This window comes from Carcharodon carcharias, chromosome 2 (assembly GCF_017639515.1).
Source record: "Carcharodon carcharias isolate sCarCar2 chromosome 2, sCarCar2.pri, whole genome shotgun sequence".
In the NCBI taxonomy this organism is placed as follows: Eukaryota; Metazoa; Chordata; class Chondrichthyes; order Lamniformes; family Lamnidae; genus Carcharodon; species Carcharodon carcharias.
The window spans coordinates 74,417,466-74,434,341 of NC_054468.1; the positions used below are offsets into that span (position 1 = coordinate 74,417,466).

The following is a 16,876-nucleotide window of genomic DNA, read 5'->3' on the forward strand; positions in this document are numbered from 1 at the left end:
GAGATTTATATAACTGGCACCAGCAATGCAAGGATGCTTTATGATGAATTGTACACACAAATTGATGAAAATGAACTAGGTTTGCTGAATCTCATAGTCCATGATAATATGAATAAAGGGAATAAAAGTTATATAACTGGTTTCACGGCCCTTAAAATTGGTTCTTATATCTAAGATTGTACTATTCAGAAATGTGATGAATTAAGGGACTGTGAAATCTTTTTCTTTTTCAGTACTAAAATTGAATCTTATGTGAAATATTTGTGACTACCCAATTATTTGTTGTTACATCATAAACCTAACAGCCACTGTTTAAGATTGGTGCTTTTCTCTAAGGCAACAGTATGCACAAGCAATAGCACACCAACAAAAGGCAGCTATGGGAGCCATAACGTCGCAGCAGCAGCAGCAGCAGCAACAGCAACTGGCAGTCATACTTGAGCAGTTCCAAGCCTTAAAGTTAAGGTAACAATTTGTGGGATGCAGTGCCTTTAAGGGGAAAGGGTAGCCCTTTCATGCAGTTTTAGGAATGGTACCAGCACCATTGCATTGATATATAAGTACTTATATAACATGATTGATAAGTGTGATCTGAACATACTGTAGAACCCAAATAGCTTGGGCTTCTAGGTATCTCTCAAATGATTGTGGCTTATGGTCTATGTTTAAGTTGTATTATCTCAAGTTGTTCAATTATTTTTTCCATCTACTCCAGTCTTAGTGATTTTTAGTTGGTTATACTTCACATGCCACTGGTAAAACGGGAAAAATTGAAAATTGGAGCGATATCTCTCTTCGACAGTAGAGGCACATGATTCTGGTAATTGGCTTCAGTGGCCCTGGGCTACAGAAAAGATACTTGGGCAGGGTTCCTGCTCCTAATTTCTGTTGAAAGGTTTTTTATTAGAACTGTGCAGTGATGGATGGGATTGGACTCTGATTTGATGCGCTTAAAAGTTAAATAACGCCCTTTACAAAGAAGAATATCCTCTTAAGCGTCGTACATGAGGATGACAGGCACCTGTAGTATTGTATCCAGCAAGGAATCAATGTCTTCAAGTGAGAATATTGGCAATGAAAGAAAGGGGTTTGTGCTTAATTGGCTAAAAAGAAAGTGGCTAATTGGGGAGAAAGTAAATAAAATGGATTTCATTTTATATCTTTATTTTCTCAGTTGAAAGATAAATTACTTTGTAAATACTAAAGGGAGCTCTGAAGTCTTGATGGCAATCACTTCATGGCAACAGTATCGCATTTTGATGAAATTCAAGATTAGTTTTTCCACAAGAAGGACACTTGTTTATTATCCCAATGATGTCAGCTCTGTTTACGTTGTCACTGAGCTTGTGCAATATGCTTTCATGATTAACTGTTTAAATGATGAATTTTCATACCAAAGAATTGTTTTTTTTTTTGATAGCTCAAGTGTTTTGTTTTATTGTTTCATTATGTGAGACTTGGATGCATGTTTAGGGAAATTTTAATTTTTCTAACCAAAGCATTTTTAGACACTGAAGCAATATGCAGCACTTCAAAGCTGGTGTAGAATTGCATTATGTTAATCCTTTCAAGATCCTTCTTTAAACATATCGACCAGATCCCAAAAAGTCGTCATATTTTTATGATGTAGAACAAAAATATTAGCTGTAGAGAGTGAAAATTGGTGCAACCATCGAGGCTTGTCCATTGGTAACTTTGGGGGATGTTATGATGCGACAGATGATGTATGCCAGGTGGATCAAATCCACGAGGAAAACTTGATCACACTTTCACAACGGCTTTGTAATTTTTATTTTATTTCGAGATACAGTCCCTGAATTTAGAAGTAATAAGTCCACCAAGACTTCAGAGATTTTTTTTTAGAAAATTTACTTAAACATTTATTGAGGAAAGAAAAAATTTCAAACTCATACATAGGTCTGCAAATTACTGCTGCTCCTAAAACCCCTAATTAATCTGGCTTCCAGTTACACCCCCATTAAGGTAAAATAGATTTCAACAGACCCAAGCAAGTCAACACAATAACCTGGACGGTAAAATTCAAAATAGCTTTTCCCAGCTTTGGTTTCTATAGACAGCAGACTTACTGTACAAATACTGGAGGCTTCTCACACTTCTGTTAGATCTTACAGTGCCTTCCCTGACACACAGCCTCATTCTCCTTTATGCATGTTTTTCCCTTTTAATGTGAATTCCATTGTTCCCATATGTCTTTGGAACTTTACTTTTCTCATAATATAAATCCTTTCATGGTGCTAATATTGTTAGTAACCTTTGGGAAAAATAAACACACTGCTTGGCCTAGCTTCTCATTCAAATTCAAATTGACCTGATTTATCTAAAAATGCAAATTCTAACCTTACATTCTAAGACTTCAGCCATTTTAAACCTAGCTTTGTTTGATGAATCAATGCCCTCCAGATCAGCTGTCTCCGATTAAATCCCCCTCACATACAAAGAAACTAACCAAATCCCAATATTAACCTACTTTTACAATAAATCACAACAATAGAATTATTATACTTTCATGACAGTGAAGTCATTTAACTCAGTTGGCTAATGGCTAGAGTATGGTGCAGAATGATGCTAATGGCACAGATTTAATCCTTGTACCGGCTGTGGTCGTTCATGGAGGCCCGACTCTCGAGCTATATAGCCACATCTCTCTTTATCTCTCTCTCTTTAACAGAGAGAGGTGCCCAAGGTCCCTTTTGGACTGAATAATTACCAAAAAAAGTACCAATAACTTAGGCCTGGATCTTCCGATCCCTAGATAATCGGAAACTGGACATACCCTGGAAGATGTGAATTGTTAGGCAGGAAAATCCTACTCTTAACTCCTGGATAATTAGAAACTGACCCCACCTGCAATCACTCTCTGACAGCCCGACTATCCCTCCTGACCTCCCCAACAACCCCTTCCCGAATCTGACCTGACTAGCCCACAACACCTGGCTTTCCAACCTGACCCTCCCCCAACTCCTACCCCGACCCTGAACTGGCAAATCCCACCACCCAACCGTCCACTCGCCCACCTGCTGCCTTACAACTTAGCTTCTGTCCGTAACTTTTCAAATAAAAGTTTTGGGACTTTCAGAGCAAGAAGCTTGGGGCATTTAAACTCTTTTTACTTAACAGAATATAGGAGCTAGTGCTGTTTTTTTTAAAAAAAGGGGTGGCGTGGCTTGTCTTTCCCCCAACAGCCCAACACTACGAAGAAGCAGCTCCATTTCAGGTGCGCTCTGCATTTCTGGAGAAGCCGCGATTGTAAGTCACAGCCAGAAATACAGAGCGCCAGCATGGCACAGGAAAATAGGAGTGGAATGGCAACACGATGGTGATTGCCACTCCTCGGAAGTTTTGGGCCTAAATGTCTTGACATTTAAATTATTGAACTTTGGATGAATTGTCAACAGCATATATTGCCATGCATTTGTTTATACTTCATTATGAAAAAGGATTCACTGTTTTTAATAGAAGTGTTCAAAATTATGTTCATAGAATGATTTTTAATACAGTATCAAATGTTATCAGAGTTCAGAATTTACTACAAGAACTAGTAAAAATAAACACTTTATCTGCTCTCAGATCCTCGGAGCAAAGTCTGATGCCTCCAGTAACAAGGTCCATGACTGTGTCTGACAGTAACTCAATATGGGAATTGCAAGCTGCATCATCTCAGCCCTTGGGTAAATATGAACAAGCATGTTACCTTAGAGCCTTTAAGGAATCATTAGGGTTGTTCAGTAGTTTAAAATGCAACGAGATAGATGACTAGAAAATCTGTTCCAAGAGATGTTGGTTGAGGTAAAAATATTGGCCAGGTCATTGGAGAATTCACCCTTGCTCTACTTCGAAAGATGTTTTGGGATCTTTTACATACGCCTATAGGGGCACACAGGATCTCAGCTCAGTATCTCAGGTGAAAAGTGACACTGCATAGTGCAACATTCTTTTCTAAAGTGTCAGTCAAGATTATGCATTCAAGTACCTAGACCATTCAGTCACAGTGTACATCTTGATTCTGATCTCTGGGGTTATTGTATAAAATAATTTAGCTATAGGAGACAGTTATAACCTGTGATACATGGAATGAAAGGAAAGGGAAAACTAAGGTATTATTAGAATATACAGTTGGCAGATATGCATATAACACACTTTGGACTATGTTGGAGGTTTAACCAATTAATTAAATTTGTTTTCCAATTAGAGTTTTCATTAGTCACAAGAGTTGTGTCTAAACCACTGATATTGCATCTCTGATTACCAATTTGCAAGCCTCTCCTATTTAGTGTGTCTTGGATTAGTTAGCTGCTGGGGTACTGAAACTGAGCAAAGTCTTCCTCTTGAAAGATACCTATGCTTTACATCTGTGTTTGTCCCTCTTTGTTTATGTCAACCTCTACCCATAGTCTGTAGCAAAGGTTCAGAGTTTCTCTAACTCCAGCCTTGACTATTCAATGCTTCCTGTTACTCTCTACCCTCATACCACCATTCTCCACCTTTTGTAAACCTAAATCATTCAAAACTCTGCTGCTGGTGTTCTTTTCCAAACCAAGTTCTGTGAGCTTTAGGCTGCTTGTGCATTAAACGCCTCTAAAGTTGGTGTTTTAGTCCAACAGCTAGTCACAACTTTAGCAGTTGGTCACAAACTTTCTCTCATCTCTCACTTCACTCCATTTGTTTCTAATTACATGCAGATGAAAACATTCTGGTGCTAGCCCTTGATGTTGCGTTAGGTGTGGATCATACTCTATTATTGGAATCAACAACCTTATTCCAGAGTCAAGACAAATTGATCATATAGTGTGCTCTGTAGTTCCATAGCATTGTGCGGAGAAGGATGCCAACATTTCTTTGATTTCCTTGAACCATCTTCCTTAGGGAAAGTCTGTGGATGCCTCTGAAGGAAGAACCCCATCCAGTAAAAATGGTGTTTGCAGAAAGTGGCGTATGTGAATACTTGGTCACCCAACCAAAACATTGAGAGGTTGGGATTATAAAGTCAGTCTTGTTTCAGCCTTGACTTGAGTGGTGGCACACGTCCCAAGACAGAAGTTGTAGGTTCAAGCCCCAGTCTAGGTACTTGAATGCATAATCTTGGCTGACACTTTAGAAAGGAATGTTGCACTATGCAGTGTCACCTTTCACCTGAGTTACTGAGCTGAGATCCTGTGTGCCCCTATAGGCATATGTAAAAGATCCCAAAACATCTTTTGAAGTAGAGCAAGGGTGAATTCTCCAATGACCTGGCCAATATTTTTACCTCAACCAACATCTCTTGGAACAGATTTTCTTGTCACCTATCTCGTTGCATTTTTTGGGATCTTTCTCTACACACATTGGTTGCTGTGTTTCCTACATTGGAACAGCAACCCCACGTTTCACTTAATTGACTCTAAAGGGCTTCAGAAATATAAATGAAAGCACTTTAGTTTTTGTTTCAGAATAGCTGGGTTATGGGTTAGAAGGCCTCCAAATGCACCCCTGGGAGATCTGTTTTGTTTAGCTGTCCCCCAAGCCTGAAGGGTATCCAGTATACGAATAAACTAGTACAAACCTGGATAATTCTAAAATTTCTGAGCCAAACGTTTCTTGGCTGAAAGGATTTTGTGTTACAAGACTGATAATTAATTCATTAGAAAGATCAGTTGTAATTACCCTTTAATTCCATGGTTCAGTGCCAGTTGATGGTGGCAACATCTGTGTTCATTTAGATTGACGTCTTTTGACAGTGGTTTTTTCTTGGTCCCAGTAAGCTCTGGGTGCTGAGTAACCTAAAAGCATCTTTGCTGGCACAACCCTGATGTTGGGTCTCTGGAGCATGTTTGGCTATTGTTTCTCAGTTATTGACAATTATGCATTCAGCAATGTCCAAGTTCAAGGATTCTTTTAGCTTTATTCCTTTGGAGATAGCATTTTTATGGGTGGGTTTCACAAAGTGAGTCAAACTTGGAAATCATACTTTGTTGGTGAGTAGGCATATTATGTAGTGATTTTGAATTTTGTGGCTGTTGCAATTTAAGAAGAATTTGGTCAGTGTTGGAGCAAACCTGCTGACCCAACCATGGAACCATGTTTTTAAAAAAAATCAATTTAATGCCGAGCCAGAGGTGAAGACTATACCAGATGACCATACCAGCTTGGGTGCATCCTCTGTACCAATTTGTTCTTTATTCCCTTTTACGCTAAAGCTTTTTGTTTTTACGTACTTTATTTTCTCTCAATGTGGCTGACTAAAGAGTTTAGGGTTAGTCACTACCTACATAATTATCCTGAAAAGGACAACATAGTTTCTGGTTTTCTGAAGGTTCCTCACTAGATGCCAATGTTAGCACTTTAGTTACCTCAAAAAATTAGAAAAAGACAAATACTTGGGGATACAATTGTTTTATTATCTGGAGAGAAGTCTCCAGCCTCTTTAAGAGAGCAGCTTTAGATTTCTGAAAATGAAATGTTTCTAAAGCTTTGCATGAAATTTAGGCAGCCATACCTGGTACCACCTATATCTACAGCATCGTTGATATTTCCATGGCAATGCATGTTTTCCCAGAATCTGTCAATCCTAGGCTGTACTCCATGGTGTGTTGAAGATGCAAGCCAATCCAAATGAAAAAGGCACTTCCATGGTTGTCTATTGGCGTTTTTTAAAATGCACATTTTAATCACTCTACCCAACTGTTATTTGTTCCCAAAATTCCCCTCTGAGTTAATTGTTGAAACTGCTTATGGCAACTAGTGCTGCTTTTTAATTTAACCTGCAAGTTTCTTTGGGATTGGTTATTTTGACTTTTCTTGTCAATCTACACACTGTGCTGTTGAAAGAAATGCTTAGAGTTTATGATTTAATTCTTTTTCAAAATTGTTTATGTCTGCTCATTTTCTCTTAGGTTGGGATGGTGGTAGCGTATGGGACTTGCCTGTCGATTCTCCAGTTCAGGGTACTTCTATTGATCAAGTCCAGATGGAGAGAGGAAAAGCTGCAAAGGTAAAAAAAAAAAAATAAATTTACACAGAACCTCTTTTGAATATTTCTTAATAAAAGCTGGTCGTCTGGAATTCACTTCTTCTGTCCGTAAAATTCGCTGCTTAAGTTGTAGCTTAGTTGTAGCTGGGCAGGAACGTAAAGCTGGGGGAACAGATGGAACAACCCCTTGCATTTCAACTTTCTTCTCCTAGGAAAAGAGCTTGATTTTTATGTTTTTGCATTTTATGGTACAGAAAGGCAATCTTACTTAGTATGGCACAAAGGTCTTTGAATTCATAAAAATGAGCAATATTTCTCAATCAAAACTGTTCGCTTGTCCTTACTGTGGTGTTCAGTGGAAATTTACATGTAGCTGAATTGCATGCAACATTTTTGTTCTATATTTAAACAGATTTGAGCATGCAGACCCAACTTGAACAATGGCACTCACTTACCTTAAAAGAAAGATGTCTAGACACCTTTCCCAATGATGATTTGAACCTGGCACTAAGTCAAGGGATCTACAAGTGCTTAGCAACAGTGATGTCATTATGCGAAATAAGCAACCAGTTGCATGGACTTAATTTCACAAATGACGTAAAATGCATTGATTATCCTTCACCTTTTATAAATTTAACGGAGTGTGAAGAAAAGATTGGGACTAACATTAGATGCTGAAATATCAAACTTTAAAACTTTCAAACTTTATTCCTGCCCCACGGAACTCATTTCTTCCTATCTTGACTTAGTTTTTTCTCCCCCTGTCCAGTCTCTCCCACCTACATCCGCGATTCTTCTGTTGCCCTATGTCATATCAACAGTTTCCAGCTCCCTGGCTCTAACCCCCTCCTCTTCAGCATGGATGTCCAATCCCTTTACACCTCCATCCCCCCAGCAGGACGTTCTAAGGGCCCTCTGCTTCTTCCTCGAAAGAGGCACAAACAATCCCCGTCCACCACCACACTCCTCTGCCTGGCTGTACTGGTTCTCTCACTGAACAATTTCTCCTTAAACTTGTCTCACTTCCTCTGAATAAAAGGTATGGCTATGGGTACTGGCATGGGCCCCAGTTATGCCTGTCTCTTTATGGGCTATGTGGAACATTCCTTGTTCCAATCTTACCCTGGCCCCCTCCCACAACTCCTTTTTGGTACATCGATGACTGTTCATTGACGCTTCATGCTCTTGTCTGGGCCTGGAAAAATTTATCAATTTTGCTTCCAACTTTCACCCCTCCTTCACTTTCACATGGTCCATCTCTGACACTTCCTTTCCCTCTCTTGACCTCTGTCTCAATTTCTGGTGATAGACTAACCACCAATATTCACTCAAGCCCACTGACTCTCACAGCTGCCTCGACTACAGCTCCTCACACCCTGCTTCCTGTAAGGACTCCGTCCCATTCTTTCAGTTCCTTTGCCTCCTTCGCATCTGTTCCAATGATGCCGCTTTCCAAAATGGAATCTCCCTCCTCCATCCTCACCCTCTTTTTTATCCCTTTTTTCAATATTCATTTTCATTTTTTTTTCATTTTTTAATTCTTATTTTTATGTTTATTTTCATTTTTATTCATTGTTTTATCCCCACCTTTTATCCTATTTTCAATCTTTTTTCCACCACTGTCCCATTCTCCTTCCTCCCCACCCCCACAAAGGCCATCTATCACTTGTTCATGTTGTTCTTTCCAGAGTGCTTACCCTTGTCCTGCTATTATCACATTCTGTTTTTTGACATTAATGCCACCATCAGCACCTCCTTTAGCCAGTACCACTATCATTAACACCCCTTCATCCTTTTGCCCATGACATCTCGCAATTTCTCCTTTACCTCCACCTATCAGTATCTAGCTTCACCTGCTCCACCCCCCCCACTTAAATAGTATAAATGCCATCAAATTTTACTTCTCTTTAACTCAGAAGAGTCATACAGACTCTTAATGTTAACTTTTTTTCTCTCCACAGATGCTGTTAGACATGCTGAGTTTTTCCAGCATTTTCTGTTTTTGTTTCAGATTTCCAACATCCGCAGCATTTTGCTTTTTAAAAAAAATTGATGCTTTATTATAATAGAAAAAAAATTGACATTGCACTTGTAAAATTAGCTCTGCAGGGCCAGAGAGGTTGTTCAGCAGCAGTTATTGCTTGGTACACCATTTCAAAACACAGGTATACCTCATTAATCTTAACATTTTCAGTAGTGGGATGTCCTAACAGCAGTATTTTGCAACGTCTAAGGGAAGCCTTGTCACTACACTGGTTTCTAAAGATTTGCTGTGTGCAAGGTCCCCATGGAGGAAAACCCCTCCATCATGAGGTCAGAAGTAGGATGTCTGCACAATGTTCAGCACCACTTACAACTCCTCAGGTACTGAACCAGTCCATGTCCATATGCAGCAAAACCTGGACAGCATTCAGGCTTGGGCTGATAAGTAGCAAGTAACATCTGCACCATACAAGTGCCAGGCAGTGACCAACTCCAACAAGAGAGAATCCAACCATATCCCCATGACATTCAATGGCTTTACCATTACTGAATAACCCACTATCAACATTGACCAGAAATTGAACTGGACCAGTGATATAGATACTGTGGCTACAAGAGTAGGTTAGAAGTTGGGAATTCTGTGGGAAGTAACCTCCTGACTCACCAAAGCCTGTCTACCATCTACAAGACCCAAGTTAGTAGTGTGATGGAATATTCTCCACATGACGACATGAGTGCAGCTCCAACAACACTCAAGAAATTTGACACCATCCAGGACAAGGCAGTTGGCTTCATTGACATTCCATCCACCACCTTCAACATTCACTCCCGGCACACAGTAGCAGCAGTGTGTACCACCTACAAGATGCCCTGCAACAACTAACTGAGACTCCTTTGACTAAACCTTTCAAATCCACAGCCTCTACCATCTCAAAGGAAAAGGGTAGTAGATGCATGGGAACACCACCTGCAAGTTCCCATCCAAGCCACACAGCATCCTGACTTGGAACTACATTGTTGCTGGGATAAAATCTTGGAATTCCCTCCCTTAATAGCACTGTGGGTGTACCTATACCACATGGACTGCAGCAGTTCAAAAAGTTGGCTCACCATCACCTCAAGGGCAATTAACTGCACATATACGGATACCAGAAGTTGCTGTCAGTTTCACAGTTGTAATGACAGTGAATTTTGACAGTTTTGTCGTCATTATTTCTGCAAAACCTGGGCTAGAATAAATATTTAGCACAGTAATGGAGTACTGAAGGACAAATGGGATTTTATCTTGCACCTCAAATGTATGTGAAGCACAATTATGATTAATGATTGGCCTTAACTCCACTTTCCTGTGTACTCCCCATGTCTCTTGATTCTCTCAGAGACCAAAGACCTGTCTGTCTAGCCTTAGATATATTCAACAATGGAGCATTCACAACCCTCAGTAGGTTAGATAATTCCAAAGATCCACAAACCCCTGGAGGAAAAAATTTCTTATTTCAGTCCTAAATGATTGGTCCCTTTTCCTGAGATTGTGCCACCATGTTCTAAGTTCCCCAGCTAGAAGAAACATCTGTGTCTACCCTGTCAAGCACCTTAAATCTTGTGTGTTTCAATGAGATCGTCCTTCATTCTTCTATACATAGAGAATATAGACCTCATTTACTCAGCCTAGCATCTTGGAACAGCCGTTCCATCCCAGGAACTAATCTAGTGAACCTTTGCTGAGCTGCCTCCAATGCAAGTATATCTCCTTAAATATGGACACCAAAACTGCACACACTACGTCTGGTGTGGTCTCATCAAAGCCATATACAATTGTAGCAAGACGTTCTTATTCTTATATTCCAATCCTCTTGCAATTAAAGGCCAACATGGCACTTGCCTTCCTAATTGCTTGCTGTACCTGCATGCTAACTTGTGTCCCTGGCTGTTGCCAGGCTAACTGGCCTTTAGTTCCCTGTTATCTTTCTCCCTCCTTTCTTGCATAATGAAGTTTCATTTGTTAATTTCCAATCTGCTGGAGCTATTCAAGAATCTGGGGAATTTTTAAAAATCGTAACCTGTTGTGCATCCACTATCTCTTTTAGAACCCTGTGTGTAGCCATCAGGTCCTGGGGATTTGTGGGATTTTAGTCCCTTAAGTTTCTCCAGTACTTTTTTCAGTTGATATTTATTGCCTTAGTTTCTTTTCCTTTTTTTTAAACCATTTGTTACCCTCTATTTCTGTATGTAACTAGTGTCTACTATGAAGACAGGCACAAAATATTTGTTGGTCATCTTTACCATTTCCTCATTCCCCATGATTATTTATCCTGCCTTTAACTCTAAGGAACCAGCATTTACTTTAGCTACTCTCCTTTTTATATATTTGTAAAAAGTCTTACAATCTGTTTTTATATTCCTGGCTAGTTCATACTAATATTCTGTTTTCCTTTTAAGTCAACATTTTTGTTGCGCTTTGCTAGTTTCTAAAACACTTTTAACCCTACCATTTACTATTGCTACTCTCTCCAAAGTTTTAAACCATTTTCAATCTAATATTATTCTTAACTTCCTTAGTAGGCCATGGATGGATCTCTGTTGCTGAGGTTTTGCGTTTTAATGGAATGTATTTTTGTTGAACATTTTGAATTTCTTCTTTAAATGTTTCTCACTGTATTTGTTACCATACTTGCTGGTTTCTTTCACCAATTAACCTTGGCCAACTCATTCCTATGTAATTGGCTTTATTTAAGCTTAAAATTTTTGTTTAGGACTGAAGCATGTTGATTTCAAACTTAAGTTAAACTTAAGTTTGAAATCGACATACTTCAGCCCTAAACAAGAATTTAAACTTAGTTAAACTTAAGTCTAACCTAATAAAATACAGCACTGAAACAGGCCATTCAACCCCACATATCTATGCTGGTGTGCATGCTCCATATGAGCCTTTCATACCATACCCTTGTCCTGCATAAAACTGGAAGTGGATCAGCAATTGCAAGAGACAGGTTGAAACTTCGCAGCAGCAGACAGTGGTACACTTAGTTTCAGCCAGTTATTAGTACTATGGGGAGGTGGTGGCATAGTGGTATTGTCACTGGACTGGCATTCCAGAGACCCAGGATAATGCTCTGGGGACCTGGGTTCGAATCCCACCCTGGCAGATGGTGAAATTTGAATCCAATAAAAATCTAGAAGTGGAAGTCTGATGATGAGCACAAAACCATTGCCGATTGTCATAAACCCACTGTCCTTACAGCAATGTGATTGACTCTTAAATGCCTTCTGAACAAGGGCAATTAGGGATGGGCAATAAATGCTGGCCTAGCCAGCGATACCCACATCCAATGAATGAATATTTTAAAAAAATGATTTGTAGGAAATTTGGGTGCAAGCTCCTGTTGGCGAGTAGAAATGGGTGTAGATTTTATTGTAATTTTAACCTAAATTAATTAGATCATGGAAATTCCAACCATTATCTGAACATTTGTTGCAGTTTGTGAGATCCATCTGTGTGAAAATTGATTGCCATGTTCACGGATACCATAAGAATGGCTACAGTTAAAATATTTTTCACTAATTAACAAAAATTTGCTGGTAAATTCTTTGGGCTATCCAGAAGATGTATAAGGCACTTGTATTAATGCAAGTTTTTCCTTATCTGCTTTCAGTAATTGTCTTCTGATGCTATAATCTCATTCAGTCTGGTGAAAAATTTAGTCTGTTTCATATGTTTAACTTTTCATGCATATATCAAGAAACTCATCATCAAAATTCCATACAAGTTGCTTCATATGCTGGCACTGAAACTATATTCATAAGATTATAGAACTGTACTTTTGGTACTCTACAAATGTAACCTATGAAGTAATTGTAATCTTCCCCGTAATTTTTAAGAAGAAAAAAATATGTTAATCCGTGTTCTACTGGTGACTTGATGTTTTTGTGCTTAGCTTGAACAAGAAAAAAGAGATGCAGAAATTAGGGCTAAAAGGGAAGAAGAGGAAAGAAAACGACAAGAGGAACTCCGTCGTCATCAGGAAGAACTTTTACGAAGGCAGGAGGAGGAAAGGAAACGAAAGGAGGAAGAAGAGCTTGTGAGGAGGAAACAGGTACATTTAGGGACAAAGCACATCTACCAATACTTCAGCCACGCATAGTGATTTGATCCACCCCATCAGGATTGCAGTATGATTTTGTCATGTGCCACAAAAGAGCTGCCACAGCGTTAATGCAGCAGAGTTAAAATGATCAGTTATTCAAATATGGTTGGCTGCAAGGATTTTTAGTATGTGTGTTTTTGTATGATACGGAAGATTAAATTACACAGAAGAACTGAGCTTTTACAGACTAGGGTAGAAACCTGTCAGCAAGACAGATCCTGAAACTTGATTAATTTCTATTTGTCCAAAATATAAATATCTGAAAGAGTCACAGTTGCACTCAATAAAGCAATTGCAATAGTCAGAGCACAAGTAACCAAACTTTTGTTTTATTGCTATTTTGATTTTTCTGTAGTTCGTGAAGAGTTTAGGCTTGGTGTTAAAATGCTGTATGAAACATTTAGACTTCAATATTGACGGAGAAGGAGTGGGGTATGTCAGTAACCGAGAAACCCGACGGTTTGGAGATCTTGCTTGAATTTAATGGAAAAACTTGATTAGAATTTCCTTACGCACTTCCAGTTGAAATGCGGGGAGGTCAATGGGTTGGGGAAAGGCAGAAGAATGGTGAGAGGGAAAAGAGGGAGAGGAATGGTTGATATCAGGGTGAGTTACAGATCGTGGGGAGGGCTTGGGAATGAGAGATTGCGGCAGAATATTTGTGCTGAGGGAAGGCACTTCTCTTCTTGGGCCACAAGCAGCACTAATATTAAAACATTTACCTGCTGGGTCCAGCATCTCCCATTACCCTTCTGCGCCTTGGGAAACTCGGCCATGGGCCTTTAAATTTGAAAGGCTAACAAAATCTGAGGATCAGAGCCTCATTAACATAAAAATTACTGACCAGCCTCTCCAGAGTGGGATACTCTTGCTCCTTTAGCCTCTGTGGGTAAATCAGAAAGTAGGCATATCCGTGGTGGGTTAGGGGCAGTTTTCATATTTGTTACTTTAGCGACCCCCTCCCCTCTCCTGCTTTTGTGGATTGAGGCAGAGGTGGTTGAAGTTACACTTATGCTCTTTTGTGCAGCAATTCAATTGTAAAATTTGCCATCACTGGCTGAAGTAAACTTGGAAGTGTCCTGAGGGGCCAACCTGTTTATTTTCTCTTAGACTTCTGGACTGCTGGAGCATGTTCAGCTTTGCCAGTTTCCAAATTTCCATTTTTTTCCTCCTCTTTCACCACAGCCTTAATGTTTCACACTTTCTGTTTATCTAAAATATAAAATCTGGTAAATAATTCTTGCCATCCAGCATCTCAGTTGTGGTTCACAGTATATATATCATGCATCTTAAGAAATTGCAGTTGATTAGCATAAGATGTGGACTAGTTCTGCCTGGTTGTAGGAGTTACTGGTAAGAAAGGAGCTAAGATTAACAGCGTTTGAAGAGTGCTCCAGGCCTCTGTTATAAATTGCAAATCATAGGCACTTAGCTTGTTTATTTAGCTTGAGTGCTGCACCTCTGTAGATATTCTCTGGGTGAATTTTTATATGGGATGCAGGAAGGGCATGGCTGCTAATACATAAATTTTAATTCCTATTTTTTCTTTAGTCAGTTATTGCTAAGAATAGGTTCTTCCCTCAAATTTATATTTTACTGTTGATAATGGTATAATGCACAATAGTTGGTGATTTTGAATGGATACTCAATTTGATCACAATATCAAAGGCATTTATTCATTTGCTTGCCTCAGGAAGAGGCACTACAACGCCAAAGGGAGCATGAAGCAGCACTCCGCCGGCAAAGGGAAGAGGAGGAGCGACAGCAACAAGAAGAAGCCCGCCGGCGTGAAGAAAGGCAGAGAGAAGAGGAAGAAAGACGCCAAAGAGAAGAGTTCCTTCGAAAACAGGTACCTCCAGGAGAGCAAAATGGAAAAACTACCTTAGCTGAAAAGATTTAACTTGTTCCAAAAACTATTCATGTGCCAAATATTTTTAAAGAAAATATTATTTTTTTCAAGTTTTCAAGAGGCCCATTCATGTTTGTTTCAGTTTACTGGATTATTTAAAATGCTGAAATATTTACTGATGAGTTTAAAATATGTGTATTAATGAGTGTGGCATGAGTTGACAACAAAGCCCAGCAAATTTTGCATTTGGCGGAGCTTTGAAATTGAGTTACAGATACTTTGGATCATTTGGCTACTCTGTTAGTAATAGAGCAAATATTTGTTAGATCATTGTATTTTTTTTTGAATAACCTTGTTCTTAGATAATATTGTTGCATTAAAGGAAAGGACTTGCATTTATATAGAGCCTTACATGACCTAAAGCACTTTACAAGCAATGGAATGCTTTGAACTGTCGTCACTTTCAACGTAGGGAGACACAACTTCTGATTTGCACACAGCAGAATTCGTACAAACTACAGTCAGACATTTGACCAGATCATCTATTTTAATAATGTTGCTTGAGGGATAAGTACTGGCCAGGACACTGAAAACTCACTTTTTTTTTGAATACTGTCCTGGATTCTTTCTTGTTCATCTGAGAGGGCAGTTTTAATGTTCCATCTGAAAGGTAGTGGCAGTACCTTAATACTATACTGGATTATGTGCTTCAGTAAACTTTCAGACTTCTAATTCAAAGAGAGTGCTACCTTTGAGCCAAAGCAGACACCTAATTATATGGAATGTTAGTGTTTCTTTTGTGAAAAAGAGAATATTTTGGTTAAAAACTTCAACAAATCGGTTTTCAAGTTTGTTTTCATAATTGCGTTGAAACTTTAGTTGGGTTTGAATGCAGCAAAATCAATGTACCAAGACAGTAACTCATTCTTCATCACATTGTTACTGTCGAGTTTTCCATGCACAGAGATTCTTGTATAACTGTGCATAAGGATTAATTTAGCTTCCACATTCTGCTTTTCTTAAAGGAAGAAGAACGCCGACGTAAAGATGAAGAAGCAGCACGGTGGGTGATGGAGGAGGAAGAAACTCGGCGACGAATGGAAGAAGATAACCGGCTACGAATGGAGGAGGAGAATCGACTTCGATTAGAAGAGGAGGAACAAAAACGAAAAGATTTGGAACGTCATAAAGAGCTGCAGAAGCAAGAGGCTATGAGACAAAGACAGCAGCAACAGGAGGCATTAAGACGTTTACAGCAACAGCAGCAACAACAACAGCTAGCACAAATGAAGGTAAGAATTAAAAGGGTGCATTGTATGCTTGAAGTTTCTGGGAACAGGGATCAAAAAACTTGTATAAATATGAAACAAAGATGGAAATTAGTGACTACCAGACTTAGTCAATGTCATTGATAATATACAACCAACAATAACAAGTATAGACAGATGCTGCTTGGATACACATGCATATACTTGTGTGTTGTACTGATTGAAACAAAGTGCTAAATAGGGCAGTAATTACAATATGAATCATTTCATAGCATTGCAATAAAGATAGAAAATTATTAGTTAAAAGTGTTGCTGTTTTGAATATTTGCCATATATAAGTCTGACATTTTTTACCTCGTCCAAGTATTTTCATGTCTCAGTAAATGAAGATTAAGGATCCTGATTGTGAGGATCACAAGATAGATATGGATGAGGAAAATCATTCAACATATTTTGGCTCATTTGCCCAGAAGGAATCTACAGTCCCAACCCCTGTAATCATAATGGCTGACTGTTTCTTAAAAGAATTTCAGTGCTTCCCATGCATCAAACTTACTGTGTTTTAAGAACTTTGTGACATAAGCCCTAAATTTGCCCTTTGCTAGTTTCAATCTGTCCCTTTTTTCAAATTTCAGATTCTAATTTGAAACCATATTCTAAATTT

At 38.9% G+C, this 16,876-nt stretch overlaps 1 protein-coding gene across 3 annotated transcripts in view; it reads left to right on the plus strand.

Moving 5' to 3' along the window:
• Nucleotides 1-16,876, plus strand: part of gigyf2 (GRB10 interacting GYF protein 2) — a 163,207-nt gene that overhangs the window by 114,478 nt on the left and 31,853 nt on the right. For 2 of the 3 annotated variants that reach the window (XM_041211236.1, XM_041211247.1), the window contains exons 17-22: nt 337-465; nt 3,589-3,689; nt 6,891-6,988; nt 12,886-13,044; nt 14,789-14,944; nt 15,970-16,236. In XM_041211236.1, coding sequence (XP_041067170.1) covers nt 337-465; nt 3,589-3,689; nt 6,891-6,988; nt 12,886-13,044; nt 14,789-14,944; nt 15,970-16,236 — 910 coding nt within the window. The remainder of the gene's footprint in view (nt 1-336; nt 466-3,588; nt 3,690-6,890; nt 6,989-12,885; nt 13,045-14,788; nt 14,945-15,969; nt 16,237-16,876) is intronic. The other variant, XM_041211257.1, reaches the window with a different exon arrangement.